Source organism: Mytilus edulis, chromosome 2 (genome assembly GCF_963676685.1).
Source record: "Mytilus edulis chromosome 2, xbMytEdul2.2, whole genome shotgun sequence".
NCBI lineage: Eukaryota > Metazoa > Mollusca > Bivalvia > Mytilida > Mytilidae > Mytilus > Mytilus edulis.
In genome coordinates, this window is record NC_092345.1 from 69,822,031 (window position 1) to 69,840,421 (window position 18,391).

At 31.5% G+C, this 18,391-nt stretch overlaps 1 protein-coding gene across 1 annotated transcript; it reads left to right on the plus strand.

The window, feature by feature from the left end:
- Positions 1-1,493: 1,493 nt before the first annotated feature.
- On the plus strand, positions 1,494-15,103 carry LOC139510988 (uncharacterized). The gene is made up of 15 exons (XM_071297552.1): positions 1,494-1,604; positions 2,536-2,659; positions 4,182-4,354; positions 5,323-5,470; positions 5,805-5,885; positions 6,603-6,768; positions 7,607-7,638; positions 8,363-8,401; positions 9,178-9,216; positions 9,691-9,759; positions 10,641-10,709; positions 11,850-11,888; positions 13,002-13,043; positions 13,630-13,716; positions 14,512-15,103. Exons 1-15 carry the CDS (start codon positions 1,494-1,496, stop codon positions 14,646-14,648), a joined length of 1,356 nt encoding a protein of 451 aa, XP_071153653.1. The 3' UTR covers positions 14,649-15,103.
- The last annotated feature ends 3,288 nt before the right edge of the window (positions 15,104-18,391 follow it).

Here is an 18,391-nt window from a genome sequence, read left to right on the forward strand (position 1 = left end):
CGTAAGACCATCCTAAGACATGTCTTAGTCCTAAAACAGCTTCGTGAAACTGGCCCCAGTATTCATATCATTTAATTGTTTTTTGCACGCTTTCGAAATAAAACAATGTTCATATATACTAATTTGATTCAAAAAGGAAAGTTATAGAAATAATTAAACTAATTGAAAGATTATGTCTTCATCATATGAAAATCAAGCACAACCTAATTATAAAAAAGGAAGATGTGGTATGATTGGAAATGAGACAACTCTTTACAAGACAAAAAAGAATCCAGAAATTAACAGATATCGGTCAACGTACGGCCTTTTACAGTCAGAAAACACCCAACCGCATAGACCGACATTAATTGCACCGAAAGCACAAATGTACGATAAAACTAAAGGCTATAATGATCATTAATGTACCAAAAAATGAACATAAGGCAAATATGTAACATATTAAAAACAAAAACCACTGAATAGTAGATTCCGGACTTGGGACAGGCACATACACATGCAGAATGTCATTATACGAGATCCCAACAATTCCTCCTCATACTAGTTGAAAACGTACTAACAAATCAATGGGAATACGAAACAACGATAAAAAGTCCAAAAAAAATCTGCAAAACCCACCATTAAAAACTGAAAACTTAACAACACACCTATGAAAACAGAGTTATAACTATGAACGAGCAAAACGCAATAATCACGACAGCCTTATATAGCACGCCGTTTTTATATTTTTTCAAATTTAAAGATATCTTATTTATTTAACAAGATATCTTATTAAGTATTAAGATATCTTTAATTTTTATAAGATATCTTATTTAATTTGAAAGTAAATAAGATATCTCTATTAGTTTATAAGATATCTCTATAAGTTAATAAGATATCTCTATTAATTAATAACAGAATTAAGGATCTGTCGTTCTTGGAAAAATATGTTTACTGATTAGACAGAAAACGCAACACAAAACATTCAAAAAATTGAAATAATTTATAGATATATATAGGGAGATGTGGTATGAGTGTCGATGAGACAACTCTCCATCCAAATCACAATTTATAAAAGTATTAAACCATTATAGGCCCAGGTACGGCCTTCAACACGGAGCATAGGCTCACGTCAAAGAGCAAGCTATAAAGGGCCCAAAAATACTAGTGAAAAATCATTCAAACGTGAAAACCAATGGTCTAATCTATTTAAAAACGAGAATTTAAAATTAGTTACATGTTTAAAGACAAGATGATCTTCTAGATACGTACATTATGAAAAGTTTATATCAAGATATATGCAACATCTGTAAATTAAACTTGCATGTTTTTACTTTGTTTTTACAAAACTGGGTTCAACAAAAGCGTTTACCGTTTCCACCATAGAAACTATACATCGTGCAACACAAACCCCAGTCATATATGAATATAACAAAAAAACTAAACAATCACATTTTTATGATCTTGCGTTATACTTTTGGGTCAAGAAAAGAACCAGATTTGATTACACAGCAGAAATGATTGAAGTGTTGGAGGCTGCATGGACAGCTGGCATGCGGTCCGCAGGGAAGGACCAAACAATTGTAGAAGTTGCTTTACAACTTCAGTTGCAACCAGAAAAAGTAAAGGTACTATTACGAAAACTATGTTTGTCTTTACAAAAAAAGATTTATAAATCACTCATACTTATTCACTTTGAAAACGAAAGGAAATGTGGTTTTATACATTGCATACGTTTATTATATGCACTGGGAAAACACAAAACTAGCAAATAACACATAAACACAAGGACAGTTTATAGCACCGATTTCAGTGAATTATTTAAAATATCCAAAATAAAGTATATGTCAAAAATTAATGCCAATAAATCAAATATGGCAAATAACTAAAACGCGTACTATTTATCTTTAATTTTGAAGCTAGCATAATAATTCATTTTAAACGAAACATAAAAATATGAAGATGTGTCATGATTGTCAAAAGTACAAACTTTTAAAAACAAATGGTGCCGAAGCAATCATTCAAAATTTACCTTCTAGCCTTGGAAATCACGGCATAACACTATTTTATAGGTATCAAATAAAATCCAATATGATACCAGCGGCCTGATTTATAAACAATTCAATTTTCGTTATAAAGATAGAAGTCACGTTTATATTGTGTGCGTATATAAAATAAAAAGAAGATTTGGTATGATTGCCAATCAGACAACTTTCAACAATTGACTGAATGACACTGAAATTTAAAACAACTGAAACACAGTGCGGCCTTTAACAATGATCAAAGGTCATATCGCATAGTCAGCTATAAACAAAACGATGGAAAATAATCGACAGAGCCTCGCATTCCACCTGTTTTTCTGTCCATTCTGACATTGTTGTAATGCCAGTCAATGCACTTGTTATCTATTCATAACATTCGGATTAATGCTTCCACTTATCTAGATCTAGTATTTAGAAGCAATTAAAATAAAGGTGTGTTTTTTTTATATTAAAGAATTTTGTTTCTGTAAAAATTGTACAAAAAAATAACTTTTTTATACTATACTTCTGATTGTAGGAATGGATTGGCAATCGAAATGCTAAAGAATCTAGAAGACAAGGTGGACAAACTGTAAAAAAGTCAAAAATATTGACAAAGGGGCCAAATTCATACTCCTTATTTGCAAGAAGTGTTGAACGAGGTTATTTTTTATCAAATTAGTATAATTTGGCGTTACACGTTATTCATATGAAACTGCTTATTAAGCAAACACAATTGACATTGTTGAATCTACACAGAAAATTTGTTTACACCTTTTGACTGGATATGATGGAAATAGTAAGCTTTTTGTCCCTGAAATACCAACCATTGTTCGAGGCGAAGCCGAGAGAAATAGTTGGTTTGCGAAGGGACAACATACTTGATATTACCCGCACAACCAGTCATTAGGTGTTTTATTATAATGAAAAACAGTCATAGGAGTTTAGTATAGCGTTCATTATCACTGAACTATAGTATATGTATATATATTTGTTTAGGGGCCAGCTGAAGGACGCCTCCGGGTGCGGGAATTTTTCTCTGCATTGAAGACCTCTTGGTGGCCTTCTGCTGTTGTCTGTTCTATGGTCGGGTTGTTGTTGAAAGAAAAGAAAATTGTCACACACAAGATGAACAATACGTTTTTTATGGTTTTTATAGTCCGTGTTGTATATCTAAATAATTCATTATTTGCAATCAAGAGTAATAATACTTGTGTTAAACTTTCCGTGCATATTATTCTAGCTAAAGTACACTAAACCGAAATACAATTTTAGAATATGACGACAGACCCATGCTATAAATAAGTTACTATTTTGTAGATCTTTCAAAAATGCGCGCGAAGATTTTCTTTCTCTTTATAATTTGTCCTTCAATCGACACAAACAGATTATATACTTTTTACGATTTCAGGTTTTTACATTGCCAAGCACACAAATCCAAACAGAAAAGTTAATGACATATTACTGTCCAAAACAAAATAAGCACAAAAAAGTACGGGAATTATGATTTTAAAACTACTATCCGGGGTAATAGTCTTTGAAACTATTGACTGGACAATAGACTATAAAAAGAATTATTAACAGAACTACTATATTATTTTTTAATACAAAAAACATACTATGGTATAATAATTTTAAATATTTCATATGAATTATTGCTTTTAAAGGTAAATTGGTGTTAAAACTAAATCATTTTCATAGAGTAAATCACAATAACGTGAAACAGACAGATTTCACCGATTTGAAAGAAATATTTATAAAATAGAATATAAGTAGGAGAAAAAAAAACAATAATGTACTCTTTGAAAATAACTTTGTTGTTCACTATTTAAACAATTGATGTAAACGGTATTTACAAATATATATTCTACGTCATATTTAACCTTCTTATTCGTAAAATGGAAGTGGTGCGTTTCTCTGGTCATTAAGTATATTTTTTTGTCAATTTCATTGGACACTTGTACTTTTCACTTGTCATACAGGCTTATATATATTGATTTTACACATCAGGACATTAAGTTGTCAGGTAAATTAAACATGTATAATGGTCTTCCTTTTTATGTGCGTATTTTTCCTCTGGTGTTTCTTATTTTGTGCACTATACTTTTCAATTTTTGTTAAATGGCTTATACTTTACGACTGCGAATAAAAAGAATAAACATATTTTTTTTGTATAAACTTTAGGATCGATGGATGGGAAGACTTATCTTCAACATGTTGCCACAGAGTGGAGGAAAAAAAGCACTGCGGCGAAAGAAACCTATGCAAAGCAGGCTGAGGAAATAAGGGCCGACCCATTCAAGGGACAAGACAGAGAAGGAGTGATTGCCTTCAATTTGAAGGCAATACATGCAGCGGTAATTTCTTATCTTCGGTGAATTTCAACGACTACAGATTTTTAAGAAAATAAAAGTTTATGTATACTTCTCATTCTTATTACATGAAATACTTGCAATGATATAGATTCAATATTTTATTATAGGCAGTAATATTATTTCTAATATCAGATCATTAGCATTGTTATGGTTTTGCCGCAAGCATATATCAAAACTAACAGTCTAAGATCAGATTAAAAGATCATTATCTTATTAATCATGATCAGATTAAAATGTTACCGAATTATAATTACGAATAACTCAAAATTATTACATATATACTTTATGATAATCACAAAAAAGTAACAGAGAAGAAATGTTTAAATATCACATTACGTACACAGACAATATATAGAATGTACTGTGTCAAAACTCTAGAAAAAACTTTCGAGAAAAGGAAACACCAAGCCACATAAAGCGTTTTATACAGCCTAGGTGGTCAAGTGTTCTAGAACAACACGAAACCAAAAAAATCCATTAATTCTTCATACGACCTTTTCAACCTGTCCGTGTTTCCAATGCATACAACGATGCGTTGAACGACTCAACCTTGTTTCTTTTGCAATTATTGGAAACACAAATTTCATTTGTTAATATTTTTTGTTTGCAACCTATAAATTATTGTTTTATGCTTATGGTTGATATTTTAGTCCATACTCAAACGATTTAGTTCACCATTCAACAGGTAAATGTACATTTCATTGTGTTGTATATTTCTCCGCGAGCATGATACGAGGACTTTTTAAAGGAGATTTCCCCCAATATCTAAATCAAATAAATAACCTTAATTATTGTCTATGTATATAAGTCAGCCTTGGTGGATGGATGGATCTATCTTATATAGTTGTCACTTAACAGTAAAAAAATGATCGTTTCGAATTTATTTAATGCGGTGCAGCACCTTTGTATTGTGAAATCAACTTACATTATCTATAAATTTGTAATTGCAGTGTGAGGTACTGGAATCAGTGGGGTTTGAGATTGGGGGGTTCGGAGTTGACCCGACGGAGGAGGTGAACCCAGTGGTGTTTTCCTCAAGAGGAGCACTGTCGTTTTTTAACAGGAAACTGCAGGAAAACTTCCAAACTTATGTGACAGGTATTTTATGTAAATGATGATGGTTTAATTTTTTTTTATAAGAGTTGGCTGCTATAAGGAAATATTTCACTCTTATTTGTGTTTTTGTTTGTAAATGGTAATTGTCGAAACGGCAATAAATAGCCAATTTGATTGTCAATATAACAAGTTTGAGAATTGACAATTGGTATTTGCTACTTCTCTGCTAATACCTGTGCATATAGGAGTATGTAAATTATTGGTAGTTTCGGAGTCAAACTAACGCCGCCTACTAGGTAGAATGATTTGTTCCACTGTTACCTAGTGAACTAGCGCGTAAAAGATCCGGCTCATCACCATCATCTTTTTTTAACAGGAAAAACACAAGTTGGATCAAAAGATTTAGATAAGAAAGATCTCCAACAGCTGGTGAGGAAGCAGGTCAATACTGCATGGGGTAAGTAATGTAGAGAGAAAACAAAAAAACATAAACTGAACACACATCTGATATGCTATAAGTGAAACAATCATTACAATAAGAAACATAAGTTTTCTGGAGGATAAATTATTGATAACAGTCAGCTTGATTTGCGTTATTTACAAAAATAAAAAATCACCAAAAAGGGGAGTATCTCTATTCAATATATTTTCCTAAGGAATCTTATAGATTTGTTATCACATAAGCAACACGACGGGTGACACATGTGGAACAGGATCTGCTTACCCTTCCGGAGCACCTGAGATCACCCCTAGTTTTTGGTGGGGTTCGTGTTGTTTATTCTTTAGTTTTCTATGTTGTGTCATGTGTACTATTGTTTGTCTGTTTGTCTTTTTCATTTTTAGCCATGGCGTTGTCAGTTTGTTTTAGATTTATGAGTTTGACTGTCTCTTTGGTATCTTTCGTCCCTCTTTTATAAAAAAAAAATATGTTTTGTAAGTTTTTAATTTGACATCTCATTATTTAACTCAAACTTAGACTCAACAAAGAAGAAAAATATTTAGCTTTTAGTGAAAGTTGTCCTGTTGCTAAATGTTCATTAATATCTTCTAGTTTCTACAAAGAATCACTTTTTAAAAATCAAAGAATTTTATTAGTAAAGTAAATGCTTTTTTTCTTTCTCTTACTTTAGTATATCGATTCCTTACTTCATTTTTTTTTTTTATATTATCAAAGCAAAAACATCAACTTCAACAAAATGCCCATACAAAGATGTCAAGGATGGAAAAGTGGACGTAGAGATTCAGGGATTGCCGGACAATGTTGGGCTGAAAGATCCCAGCTGGTATGGGATCAAAACACTGAAGACCATGCTGGATTCAAACATAGAGTTTAAAATTCGGTAAACAAGTTAGCATTATGTTAGACACATATAAGATACAAAAACGTATTAAAAGATAATATACACATTCGCTCGAAAAAGAATTGGATGTTTCTTTTCTTTTTAGGCGGGATTAAAAACTGTTGTGCATTTAGTATGACGCTTAGCCATGACATGCATTTGGTATGAAGCTGAGCTTGTGTTGTTCATGCATTAATATGACGTACAAATAGTAAACGTTATATAAGTCAATTTTGCTGATAGCCCGCCGTCGGATTAATAGAAAAGGCATCATGGGAGTTTATTTGTTACACATAATAATTATTTACAGAGTAAACGATTAACTCATTCAACTGCACTATAATTGTTTGTATGTTTGCTCTAAATGAGCATAAGTAATTGAAACTAAACAATAAGAAAATGTTAGTCATTCATATGTTACAGCTTAAATTTGCTATTATGATATTTATTAACAACCTGCATTGAACAAACTTATCCATATAAATGACTACCTTATCAACTGTATCCCCCATGATAAAACATAAGCGCTAAAGGACGTGAGACATTCTGGCGTTTAGCAGTAGACACGTTTTAGCGTTTAACAATTATTGGATATGTATGGCACGATTTTGGCGTAGACACGTTTGGGGGAATCTTGCACGTTTTTGCGTGTTAAATATATATGCACACGTTAAATATATATGCACACATAAAACATAAAACATAATAAAAGTATACATTTTAAAAATATAATTGGATTATTACATGTACTACACATGTATATGTTTATGGCTTCATTTCATTACTAGGATCTACACTTTATTCAATTCTTTTTGTTACATAATTCTTTTACTTACAGACAAAATCCACAGAACCAAACCATAGATGAAGGTATTTTATTCTACATAAGAAAGTGATTATTTTTTTTGTAGAGTAAATTGAATAAAAAAAGAATGAGGGCTAGGTTGACCAGAGGTCTAAGTAGCAAACCTATAGAATTTTCAAATCTTAAAATGATACTGATTGGCTAAAACATACGTGTTTTCTTTTGAATTTTCCGATTTTGGTATCAATATAACGACAATCAATCAATTGGCAGGCTTTAAATCATTATAGAGCGGTCGTTTATTTACCATGCTTTTTTTTATTCAACACATTGACCATTACACCCCTAGTAAAAAGGTTATCTAATGGACACAATTTTATCTGTGAACCATATTTGTCTATCTTTGAAAATTCGAAAACTTGAATTTATTCATCTGCTTGTCAAAATGGTATTATTAGCAATTCAAAATGTATGCAGAAAATGTTCAATAAATTAATTTTCTAGAATATTCAGCATACGTATAACCATGCAACTGTATTGCAGTTTATATATATCAGTTTTGATATTAGAACATTTATATTGAAATGAAAGTAAAAGGTGACTTATTGGTCCATTGGGCCAAGTGTATTATATATGTGATTAAATTTTGTATAAATTTATATATTAATGCTGATTTACACATGGTACTATAATAAACAATTTACTTACTTACTTTTATAGGGTTAGTCACTATTTAACATCTTAAATTAATGACGAGTAATTTGAATAATAGGTCATGATATTTTTCAGTTGTTAAAACAACACAGGAGAGCAAGGCAAGAAATGAAGGTATGTATTTAAAATCGTAAAGAAATTGTGTTTCATTAATAATATTGAAAGTGGCTGTATGTAAAATCGACAGCATCTATATGTTTTAGCTTAGGTAGAAAGGTACACCGCTCAAACCCCTCGCAACATGCTGTCATCTGGTAAGAAAAACAATATACTAAGTAGGAGAGTTAGTTTACTAGCCTTTTATTTTTGTTCAACACATTGACACAATTAACCCCAAGTAAAAGTGTTATCAAAGAACACATTTTAGTTTGTGTCATTTTAACTGAACCCAGGGATGCTTACTTATATTATTATTTTGATTGTTTTAAATAATACATATACTCAACAGTTTTAACTTGGTAACTATAACATGTATTAACATTTTCTAAAAAAAAAAGTACATTTTCCTTTTCTTTGAAATAGTTCACAACAGCACTGTCTTGGAAAAAAGTAAAATCACAAAATTACTGAACTCAGGGGAAATCAAATCGGACAGTCCGTAATCACATTGCAAAATCAAATGACAAAACATCAAAAATGAAAGAACAACAACTGTCATATTCCTGACTTGGTATACAGGCATTTTCAAATGCAGAAAGTATTTCTTAGCAATTCCAAATGTATGTAAAATATGTCGGTTAATTAATTTTCTAGAATATTCGGTATGTTAACAAAAATCTGCATTCAACTGCATTCCGGTTTATAGGGCTAGTCACCACATAACATTTACCAAATTAATGACAAGTAACTAGAATATTCTTCTGATAACCAAAGGTCATGATATTTTTCAGCTGTAAAAAGAACACAGGAAAGCAAAGCGAGAAATAAAGGTATTTCATTAAATTCATAAAGAAATTGTGTTTCATTATCAATATTGTAAATGGCTGTATTTAATTGAAAGCATCGATATGTTTTAGCTTAGGTAGAATGATTCAATATTCAAACTCATGCAAAATGTTGTCATCAGCTGAGAAAAATAATCAAGGTGGTCGTTTGTTTACCATACTTTCTTTTTATTCGACACATTGACACAATTAACCCAAGTTAAAATGTTATCTAATGGACACATTTTAAAATGTGTCATTTTAACTGAACCCAGAGATGCTTATACATTTTGCTTTTGTTTTTGTTTTCAATATAAAAGCAATAATCATTTTTTACATACATATGTTAACCATAGTTAGTTGGATTTTCCATTGAAAAAGTGTGACGGTATCTACACAAACTCAACAATTTTCTACTTGGTAACTGTAACTTATTTTAGAATGGTTTTTTAAAGTACATTTCCCTTTTCTTTGAAATAGTTCACAACAGCACTGTCTTGGAAAAACCAGGTTGTAGCACAGCTGGGAAAAGTATGTTTGTGAGCACAGGTAGACACAATATTGTTTTAATAGGCTAGTTAAACAAACATAACCATAAGAGCTAAAGGAATTACCTAGCACCCATCTGACGTATCAAATTATAATCCTGGTACTTTTGATAACCATCACCTTAACAGTTTATCTAGTGTCCACCGTCATTTTTCTCGTTGTTTTAAAACTTTTATTTACTGATCAAAACTCTCAAAACTATATCTGGCTATGGTTTGTAAATTCGCATACGGGAATTGATCCGTCTGCTTATTTTAAATTGCAATTTCTTAATATACTATCAATATGAACAAATGTGCTCGTTTGTCCTTATAACTTCAACATATTTGCTTAGGCATTCTTAGCAAATGTATGTAAAAAATGTTGATAAATTTTCAAGAATATCCAGCATATGAACAAAAATCTGCATTAAACTGCATTCCACTATATAGGGCTAGTCACCACTTTTAACATTTACCAAATTAATGACAAGTAACTTGAATATTCTTCTGACAACTAAAGTCCATGCCAAGAATACAGGAAAATAAAGCGAGAAATAAATGTATTTCATTTAAATCGTAAAAAAGTTGTGTTTCATCATCAATTTTGTAAATCGTTGTATTTGATTGACAGCATCTATATGTTTAAGCTTTAATAGAAGAGTGCACCGCTCAAACCCTTGCAAAATGATGTCATCAGCTTAGAAAAACGAATAAGGTGATCGTTTGTTTAAATACTACGATCTATAAACATTTTTCTACGTACATATGTTTGTTGGATTTTCATTTGAAAAAATGTGACCGTATCTACACATACACAACATTTGTTTAACTTGGTAACTACAACCTGTATTAGCGTTTGTGTTTTTGTAAACTACATTTTACTTTTTTTTTTTTAAATAGTTCACAACAGCACTGTCTTGGAAAAAACAGGATGTAGTACAGCTGGGACTAGTATATTTGCGAGCACAGGTAGACATAATATATTGTAGGCTTATTAAACAAACATGACCTTATATATAAGAGCTAAAGGTAATTACCTGGCACCCATCTGACGTATCAAATTATAATCCTGGTACTTTTGATAACCATCGCCTTTATCTAGTGTCCACCGTCTTTTTTCTTTTGTCTTAAAAAATGTTCGATAAATTAATTTCCTACAATATTCAGCATATAAACAAAAAATCTGCATGCACCTCATCGTCCTGCATTCCGGTTTATAGGGCTAGTCACCACATAACATTTACCAAATTAATGACAAGTAACTAGAATATTCTTCTGATAACCAAAGGTCATGATATTTTTCAGCTGTAAAAAGAACACAGGAAAGCAAAGATAATGAAATAAGCCATTCATTCTTCATTTTTGAGAAAAGTTAAGGAGACAAAAACATACTATAATATGCAAAAATGATCAGCAATATAGATAAGAAATCGATAGAAAAAATTCTTTTGACAATTGATATGGGTCATTGTCCTTATATATATTATGATTGTAAAAGTTGATATTCTTTATTTGTCAGTTATATATGTTGTGTACAAGATGTAAGTTTGTACAAATTATAATTTGTACAGGGTTTTTGTACAAGTTATAAGTTTTTTGACACCTACCTTCTTGCAACAGGTGATACAGGTTTTAACTTATAAAATGTACCAGTGTAATGTTTTCAATTCAAAAAAATATACGTCAGCCTAACATTTAGTGCTATTATCATTGCCTTCAAACTGGAAATGAGGATACCTGAATGGTTTAAATTCTAATTTTATTGTTTTCCTTATACCATATTCATATCTATACAAAATCTTTGTGAGGTCTTATAATGTTTTTGTATCAATGCTCAGTATTAGACTGTATCATGAAGTTGTAAAAAATTGGCAAAAGTATACGGAGCATAAGACTGTGTGCTTGCATCATCTATTTTTGTTCAGCAGGTCACAAAACACTGATAACTTGTACAAAAATTCTGTACAAATTATAATTTGTACAACATTACAACTTGTACACAACATATATACAAATTACCAGTCCATCGTTATTAGAATAGAAACGTTTTTTTTTTATTTGTCTATTGTAATATAGTGTTCTGTCTACTAAAGTTATGATATTTTTCAGATGCTAACAGAAATAAGGATACGAACGAGTGTAATGAAGGTATAACACTAAGTCATAAATATTTTGTTCTTGTAATGGTCGATATCCCCGCTTTTAAAAAAAGTAGGGGTATACCGTGTTACCTCTGACTGACTGTCCGTCCGTCAGTCAGTCCATCCATACGTCCACCCGTGTCATGAATATTTTCGTCGCATCTTTCGCAGGAACTACATAACAAAGATTACTGAAATTTGCTTTCAAGGTTTAAATAAGTCAGCTTTACCGTGGGATGCGTTTTCAGTTTCACCACTCAACAACTTCCAGTTTACCGAACACTTGTACCATTTTACAGAAGATAGCCTCGTTGAAAATTTTCCTCATATGTTTTTTTGAAGAACTACCATACATTTGTCAAGTGTATTAAGTTTGAGTTAATAAAACATAACGCAAACTTATTATTATATTGAAAACTGAAGTATTGCATTTCGCATAACCAGTATATAGTACTTTTTTCATATTGAGTGATAGTTGCTAAAACATAAACGGAATTCGATTATTTTTTTGAAAACTGGAGTATTTCATTTCGCTTAAATAGGAAAAAAAAGAAGAAATAAAAAAGATGTGGTATGATTGCAAATGAGACAACTCTCCATAAGAGACCAAGATGACACACAAATCAACAGCTATATAGTATATTTATCGGTTTCAGAACAAGTGATAATTAAATATCAGTTTGGCAAGTTTCTTATTACTATATTTGAATTAAATAAAGAGAGCTGATGTCAATTGATATCAAATTTTCACATTTTTAAACCTATATCGCCTATGGTCAACGATCTCGTTATGTTAAATATAATTCCTAGAAATATGCACCTAGTCTTTTGCACATTCCAGTATGACGTAATTTGTACTTTCCAGTGGCCACGAAATTCAAAGACTTTTGTATACTTCAGAATGTAATGAAATTTTATCGAAAAAAGTTGTCTAATTAAATTGTGTGAGTATTTTGTATATTATTAAAGGATTCACAGAAATGTATTTTACCATGAACCAATTGTACATCGTCTTATCCGTTGAAAATAATCAATTACCTAACGATAACCAATGGTAATGCCGTAAAATGGAATTGTGATACTCGATTAGTCGGAACTTGATTTATTTATTATATTTCAGATGCTAAAAGAAAACTGGAAAAGAATGAGAGTAGTACTGAAGGTATACCATTTAAGTCATAAAGATTGTTTTCTAGTCATTATTCTTTATAATAACTGTATTAAATTGAGTGGCAATTACTAAAGCATTAAATGATTTGCAGTCTTAATTCACGCTTAACAATAAGTCCTAAATCAAAGAACAAGATTAATCAGCAGATGTCTTAACATAACGTGTGTTGATTTAAATATTGAATAATTAAACATTCTTTTTTTCTTGTACATCTGTATACTTATATATCATGTATATACTTATAAAAGAGGGACGAAAGATACCAAAGGGACAGTCAAACTCATAAATCTAAAACAAACTGACAACGCCATGGCTAAAAATGAAAAAGACAAACAGAAAAACAATAGTACACATGACACAACATAGAAAACTAAAGAATAAACAACAAGAACCCCACCAAAAACTAGGGGTGATCTCAGGTGCTCCGGAAGGGTAAGCAGATCCTGCTCCACATGTGGCACCCGTCGTGTTGCTTATGTGATTACAAATCCAGTAAATAGTCTAAGTATTTAGTATGTGTATAAATCTATACAATTTGAAGTATAACATATTACATTGAAGTTTCATTTTCGTATAGACACAGACTTATCTTCGGAGGACGTCGCTTTGCTGAGTCCACTTTTATTGGATACTTCCAAACAGGAATTGTTCGACCCTACAGAAGGTTTTTATCTTTAACTTGTATAAGTGCTTACTTTACCTTCCCTGTTAAAATCAGTATTTTTAATCTGAATACAGCCCTCTTTTCGAATAATTTTCTAGAAAATATTTCAATAGGTTTCAAAATTTATATGGTAAATATACACACTGCAGTAATTCATAGAAAAATAAAAATATACTGTACTCTTACATCCAATCACAGCACTACTAATTTGACTTCCTTCACCTGCCTTGGGTACACAAAAGGTCAACCTAATGCTGGGAAAATGTAATAGTATCGTTTTCCCTCAAGTGTTAGTGGCACGATTGATTACTTAAAATGGAGAGACCTTGTACACAGAAGAACCAGATGCACGCCTTGTTATGTTTTACAAAATCACACAAATCTCATCGCAATCACAAAAACAGACAACCGCTCCGACAGTCCTGGAATATGCATGTGTCTCATATCAGATTCCATCCTGCAGAACGCGAATAGTATACGCCAACAATCATTCTTTAGATATAGGAAGATGTCGTGCGAGTGCCAATGAGACAACTCTTTATCCAAATAACAATTTAAAAATTAACCCATTATTTCCACGAAGAATTAAAAACTGGAAAGCCTTCCTCTGAGTATTGACAGCCATCTCAACCTACACCTGCAGTCAGTAAATTCATCGTTTGTAAATTGTTTCTAATCTTTTTCTCATGAATACATATATCCCATGGATACGTTATTTACTTATTCAAATCTAAGTGTATTAACTTGAAATTATTGCTTGTCTGTACTAATTTCTTTACTTTTTTTTATTTTTAGATGAACTTTATACCATTGACAAAATAATTAAAGAAAGGAAGAAGAAAAACAATAAGACAGAAGTACTTGTGAAATGGGAAGGGTACTCAAAACCATCATGGGTTGACAAAACAGAAATAAAAAACATTAAGAAATAGATTTAAGATTTATGTACAAAGCTGTATCTTTGTAAACAACAATAAAAATGGACGATCAGTAACACAATCAACACTGCAATCCTGACTTGGGACAGACACATGTGCAATTGATAGTTATCCAACAAGGACGCGGTGTGTCAGTGTAAGATCACCCCGATGGCCGGAGACCACAGGGTGATCTAACACTGTCACACCAAGCCCGAGTGGGATAACTATTTTACATCCCAGCTGTTTTAGATTAGATGAAAAAACATTTACAATTCATAAAACCTAGTTTAGAACGCCACACAACCCTTATATACGATTGCCAATCGGCCCATATTATATCGACACTTTACAATAAAATCGCCCCACTCTTGAAAAAGTGTAAAATTTTGAACATACTCACCCCTTCTCCTCCAATGAAAAGTCAGTTCACCCTCTAATTTTCATAGTACATGGTTTTCCATGCAAGACTGCGGCAAAAGTTAAAAAAAAAAATGAATTTTGCAAAATTACATGCATTTTCTAAAGTTACACATATATAGAATAAACAGAAACAGTTTGGGTAAAGATGTAGGTAAAATAATACTTATTTAATTTATATACCTGACATTTGAGGGATTTTTTTCTTTCAAGAAAACAATGCAAGACTACTGATATATAAAGCAGAGATTATTTTTTTCGGAGAAACACAAATACATGTAAATTTATCAAAAAAAAGTGAGCATTTTAAAATGTTGAATGGTCTGAATTAAAATATTTATACAGAGAGTTTTATCCATTCCATTTATCCATTGAAATGATGATTACCTATGTTTTACATTTTAGTCATTTAGTTCATTATAAAAAGTTAACTCTTATTTAGGTTTGAATATAACAATGGGAAAGGACAATTTTGTAAGGTCACTCGAAAGTGTGAATATGTTCTAAATTGGTCAGATAATATTTGGTTATGTTGTATGCTTCGCCTTGGGCTTAAATCTCCATAAAACGTGACTAAGTATTGTCTAACCTATAACAAATTGAACAATCAGTCTGACAACTCACTTATTAACAAAAAAGGTTTAAACCCCACTGAATAAAGGTCTGCCAACTCGCCCAACTTATAAAAAAGATCTTGCTTCCTTTAAGTATGTTAAATTACTGTGAGTTCGTATCCAGTCATCCTGGTGTAGTGGTATGTGTCGTGGCTTGATATGCTAAAGGTCTTTTCTACGTGGATTTTGATATAAATAATTACAAGTTTTATAGTGGATTTGACATTCCCGCCAAAATGGCATGCATACCAAAGAAACTCAAACTGGGGTGATCCGGCTGAGATCACCCGAGCTGGGATGTAACACACATTATTCTACCTGGGAAACTGGTATAACATCAAAAAGTTTACATCAAAATGTCGAGAGTGTGAAGGTAAATGTAATATCATTGATTAGCTTGCTTGCTAGCTTAACCATGAAGTCATAATAATGTAAAGTGTACTATCCTCCTTTTAAGAGTAAAGACTATTCAGACACTGACAGATAACCAATATAATTCGACTACTCAAAAAGGAGGTAGTATAGTTAACCTTATAATGATTTCATGGTTCAGTTATAAACAGGCTAGCCAAATATACTACCTTTATCTTCACACTCACGGCGTTGTGTAGCATCAAAAATTAATAAATGATAGTTATAAGGCCTTGTTAGACTTGATTATCACAAAAAAGAGCAACGAACAAGAAATAATTTTCTTTTCTAAACCGGGCACAAAGTAAAGTTTTACGCAAAAAAGTTAAGTCAAATGAATAGCTTCTTTTGCAAATATTTTTGTTTGGTTTTATCAAGTAAAATGTATTTGTTACTTATATTTCTTGATGTTCTCTTTTATCCATTGTTTATTTATTTGTGAACGTCTAATAAGATTTAGTTAAACAGTCCTTAAAAAAATTAGAAAAAATATGAATTTTTACTTTGACTTGCCTTTCTCTAATATGAAGAATATTTGCAATTCTTATATATATATTTCATTGACAAACAGCTACGTCATTTGTCATCTTTACATATTTTATTTTTATATAAATTGTTCACACTAATAATTCAAATTTGTGTTAATAGCTTGACAACTGATGTTTTAAACAACCAAATGTCTTCGCTTTATATTTCTATGTATATAAGTGACATTATAATATCTAAAACTGTATATAAACTTTAGTAATAAAATTATCCATTGAGATTTCTTTTTGTTATATGTATTTGCTGTTGAATATTATCGTATATTTTTTTATTCACATTACGGAAAAACAGGTGTGATAAAATCATGACCCATTTATTTCATCCTTCCATCGGACTGTGGTAAAGTGTGTCAAAAGTGTGATCAAAAGTTTTATTATATAACTAAAAAAAAATCAGTTTTCTCATTGGCTAGAAGCATAGGAAATACTAATTGATAAATTGTTATATTTACCATGTTTACCGTGTCAAAAATACAAGAGGTTAATATAAGAGTGGAAACAGCGTCCGTTTACCTTTTAAATATAGATATTCAAAAGCAACCTCAATCACGTATATTCAGGAATGTTCTTGTTTTCATTGTATTTTTCTCTTCCTTTTTTATATAATTACATTGGATGTATGTTTCATTACAATAGGTTATTCTGATTGGCTAATTAAGCAGTTGTATCACTCAATAAAACTTCTCATACATGATGACACGAGGTCCCACAATAAAGTGCACAGGTAAATGAAATAAAAACTTGATAAAAGGCGTGTTTTCATGATCCTATAGGTAAAAATGTAATTATAAGTATTGAATGCTTTTTTTTGTAATTTTATAGGGTTGTAAAAGCGTTGACCGTGCGCACATTTTAAGTATGAAGCGCTTCCGCGCTTCATACAAAATGTACTTCGGTCAACGCTTTTACACCCCAATAAATTTACAAAAAAGAGCATTCAATACTTAAGTGTTTGTTGTCAGCTGTATCAGATGTATTTCTACGAGCCTAAAAATCAGGTGTCCAATTTGAAACAGAAGTGTACAATTTGTCCTAAGCTTCAGAATTTTGAACTGAATTTGACATTGATTTCACTTAACATGCATGCTGAAATCGACATGATTGAATTTGTTACACATGTAAACATTCAAGTTTTGAAATCGATGATTGTCGACTTTAAAAATACTGCTGTTCATGTTAGTCTGTTATCAGAAAATTGGTTTAATTCTTATTGCTCTACAAAAAAGTTTGAAAACAAACAGAATTTATAAAAGTAATCGTTAGTTCACATTGGAATGCGAATGCAATACACTTTCTGAGGTCACGCAGGTGCATTCAACACTAGTCAGGCAGTGAGCGGAGCTTAAACGCGATATCTGTATAGTATACAGATACAGCATAGCCATGCCTGTAAGGCTGTATCTGTATAGTATGACACTCAATTACAGTATAAAAAGATTTATCAACGCCAGAGATATGACATGCACACTCGCCCAGGTCAAGACAAACAAAAACCTTGGAAATTGGTATTTACTGTTTCTCCCTCAAAGACAGCCGATTACGAGTCATAGCAAATAATGGTCGGGTAGGGGTGAAGGTTGGTACCTATTGAAACGTTTAACCCCGCTGCATTTGTTTGCATCTCTCCTAAGTCAGAAACCTGATGTTTAGTCGTTTTCGTTTGTTGGTGTGATTCATAAGAGTTTATCGTTAGATAAGACCGTTTGATTTCCTTTTAGAATGGTTTTACACTGGTAATTTGTGTGCACAGGCACTTGTTTCTATCCAT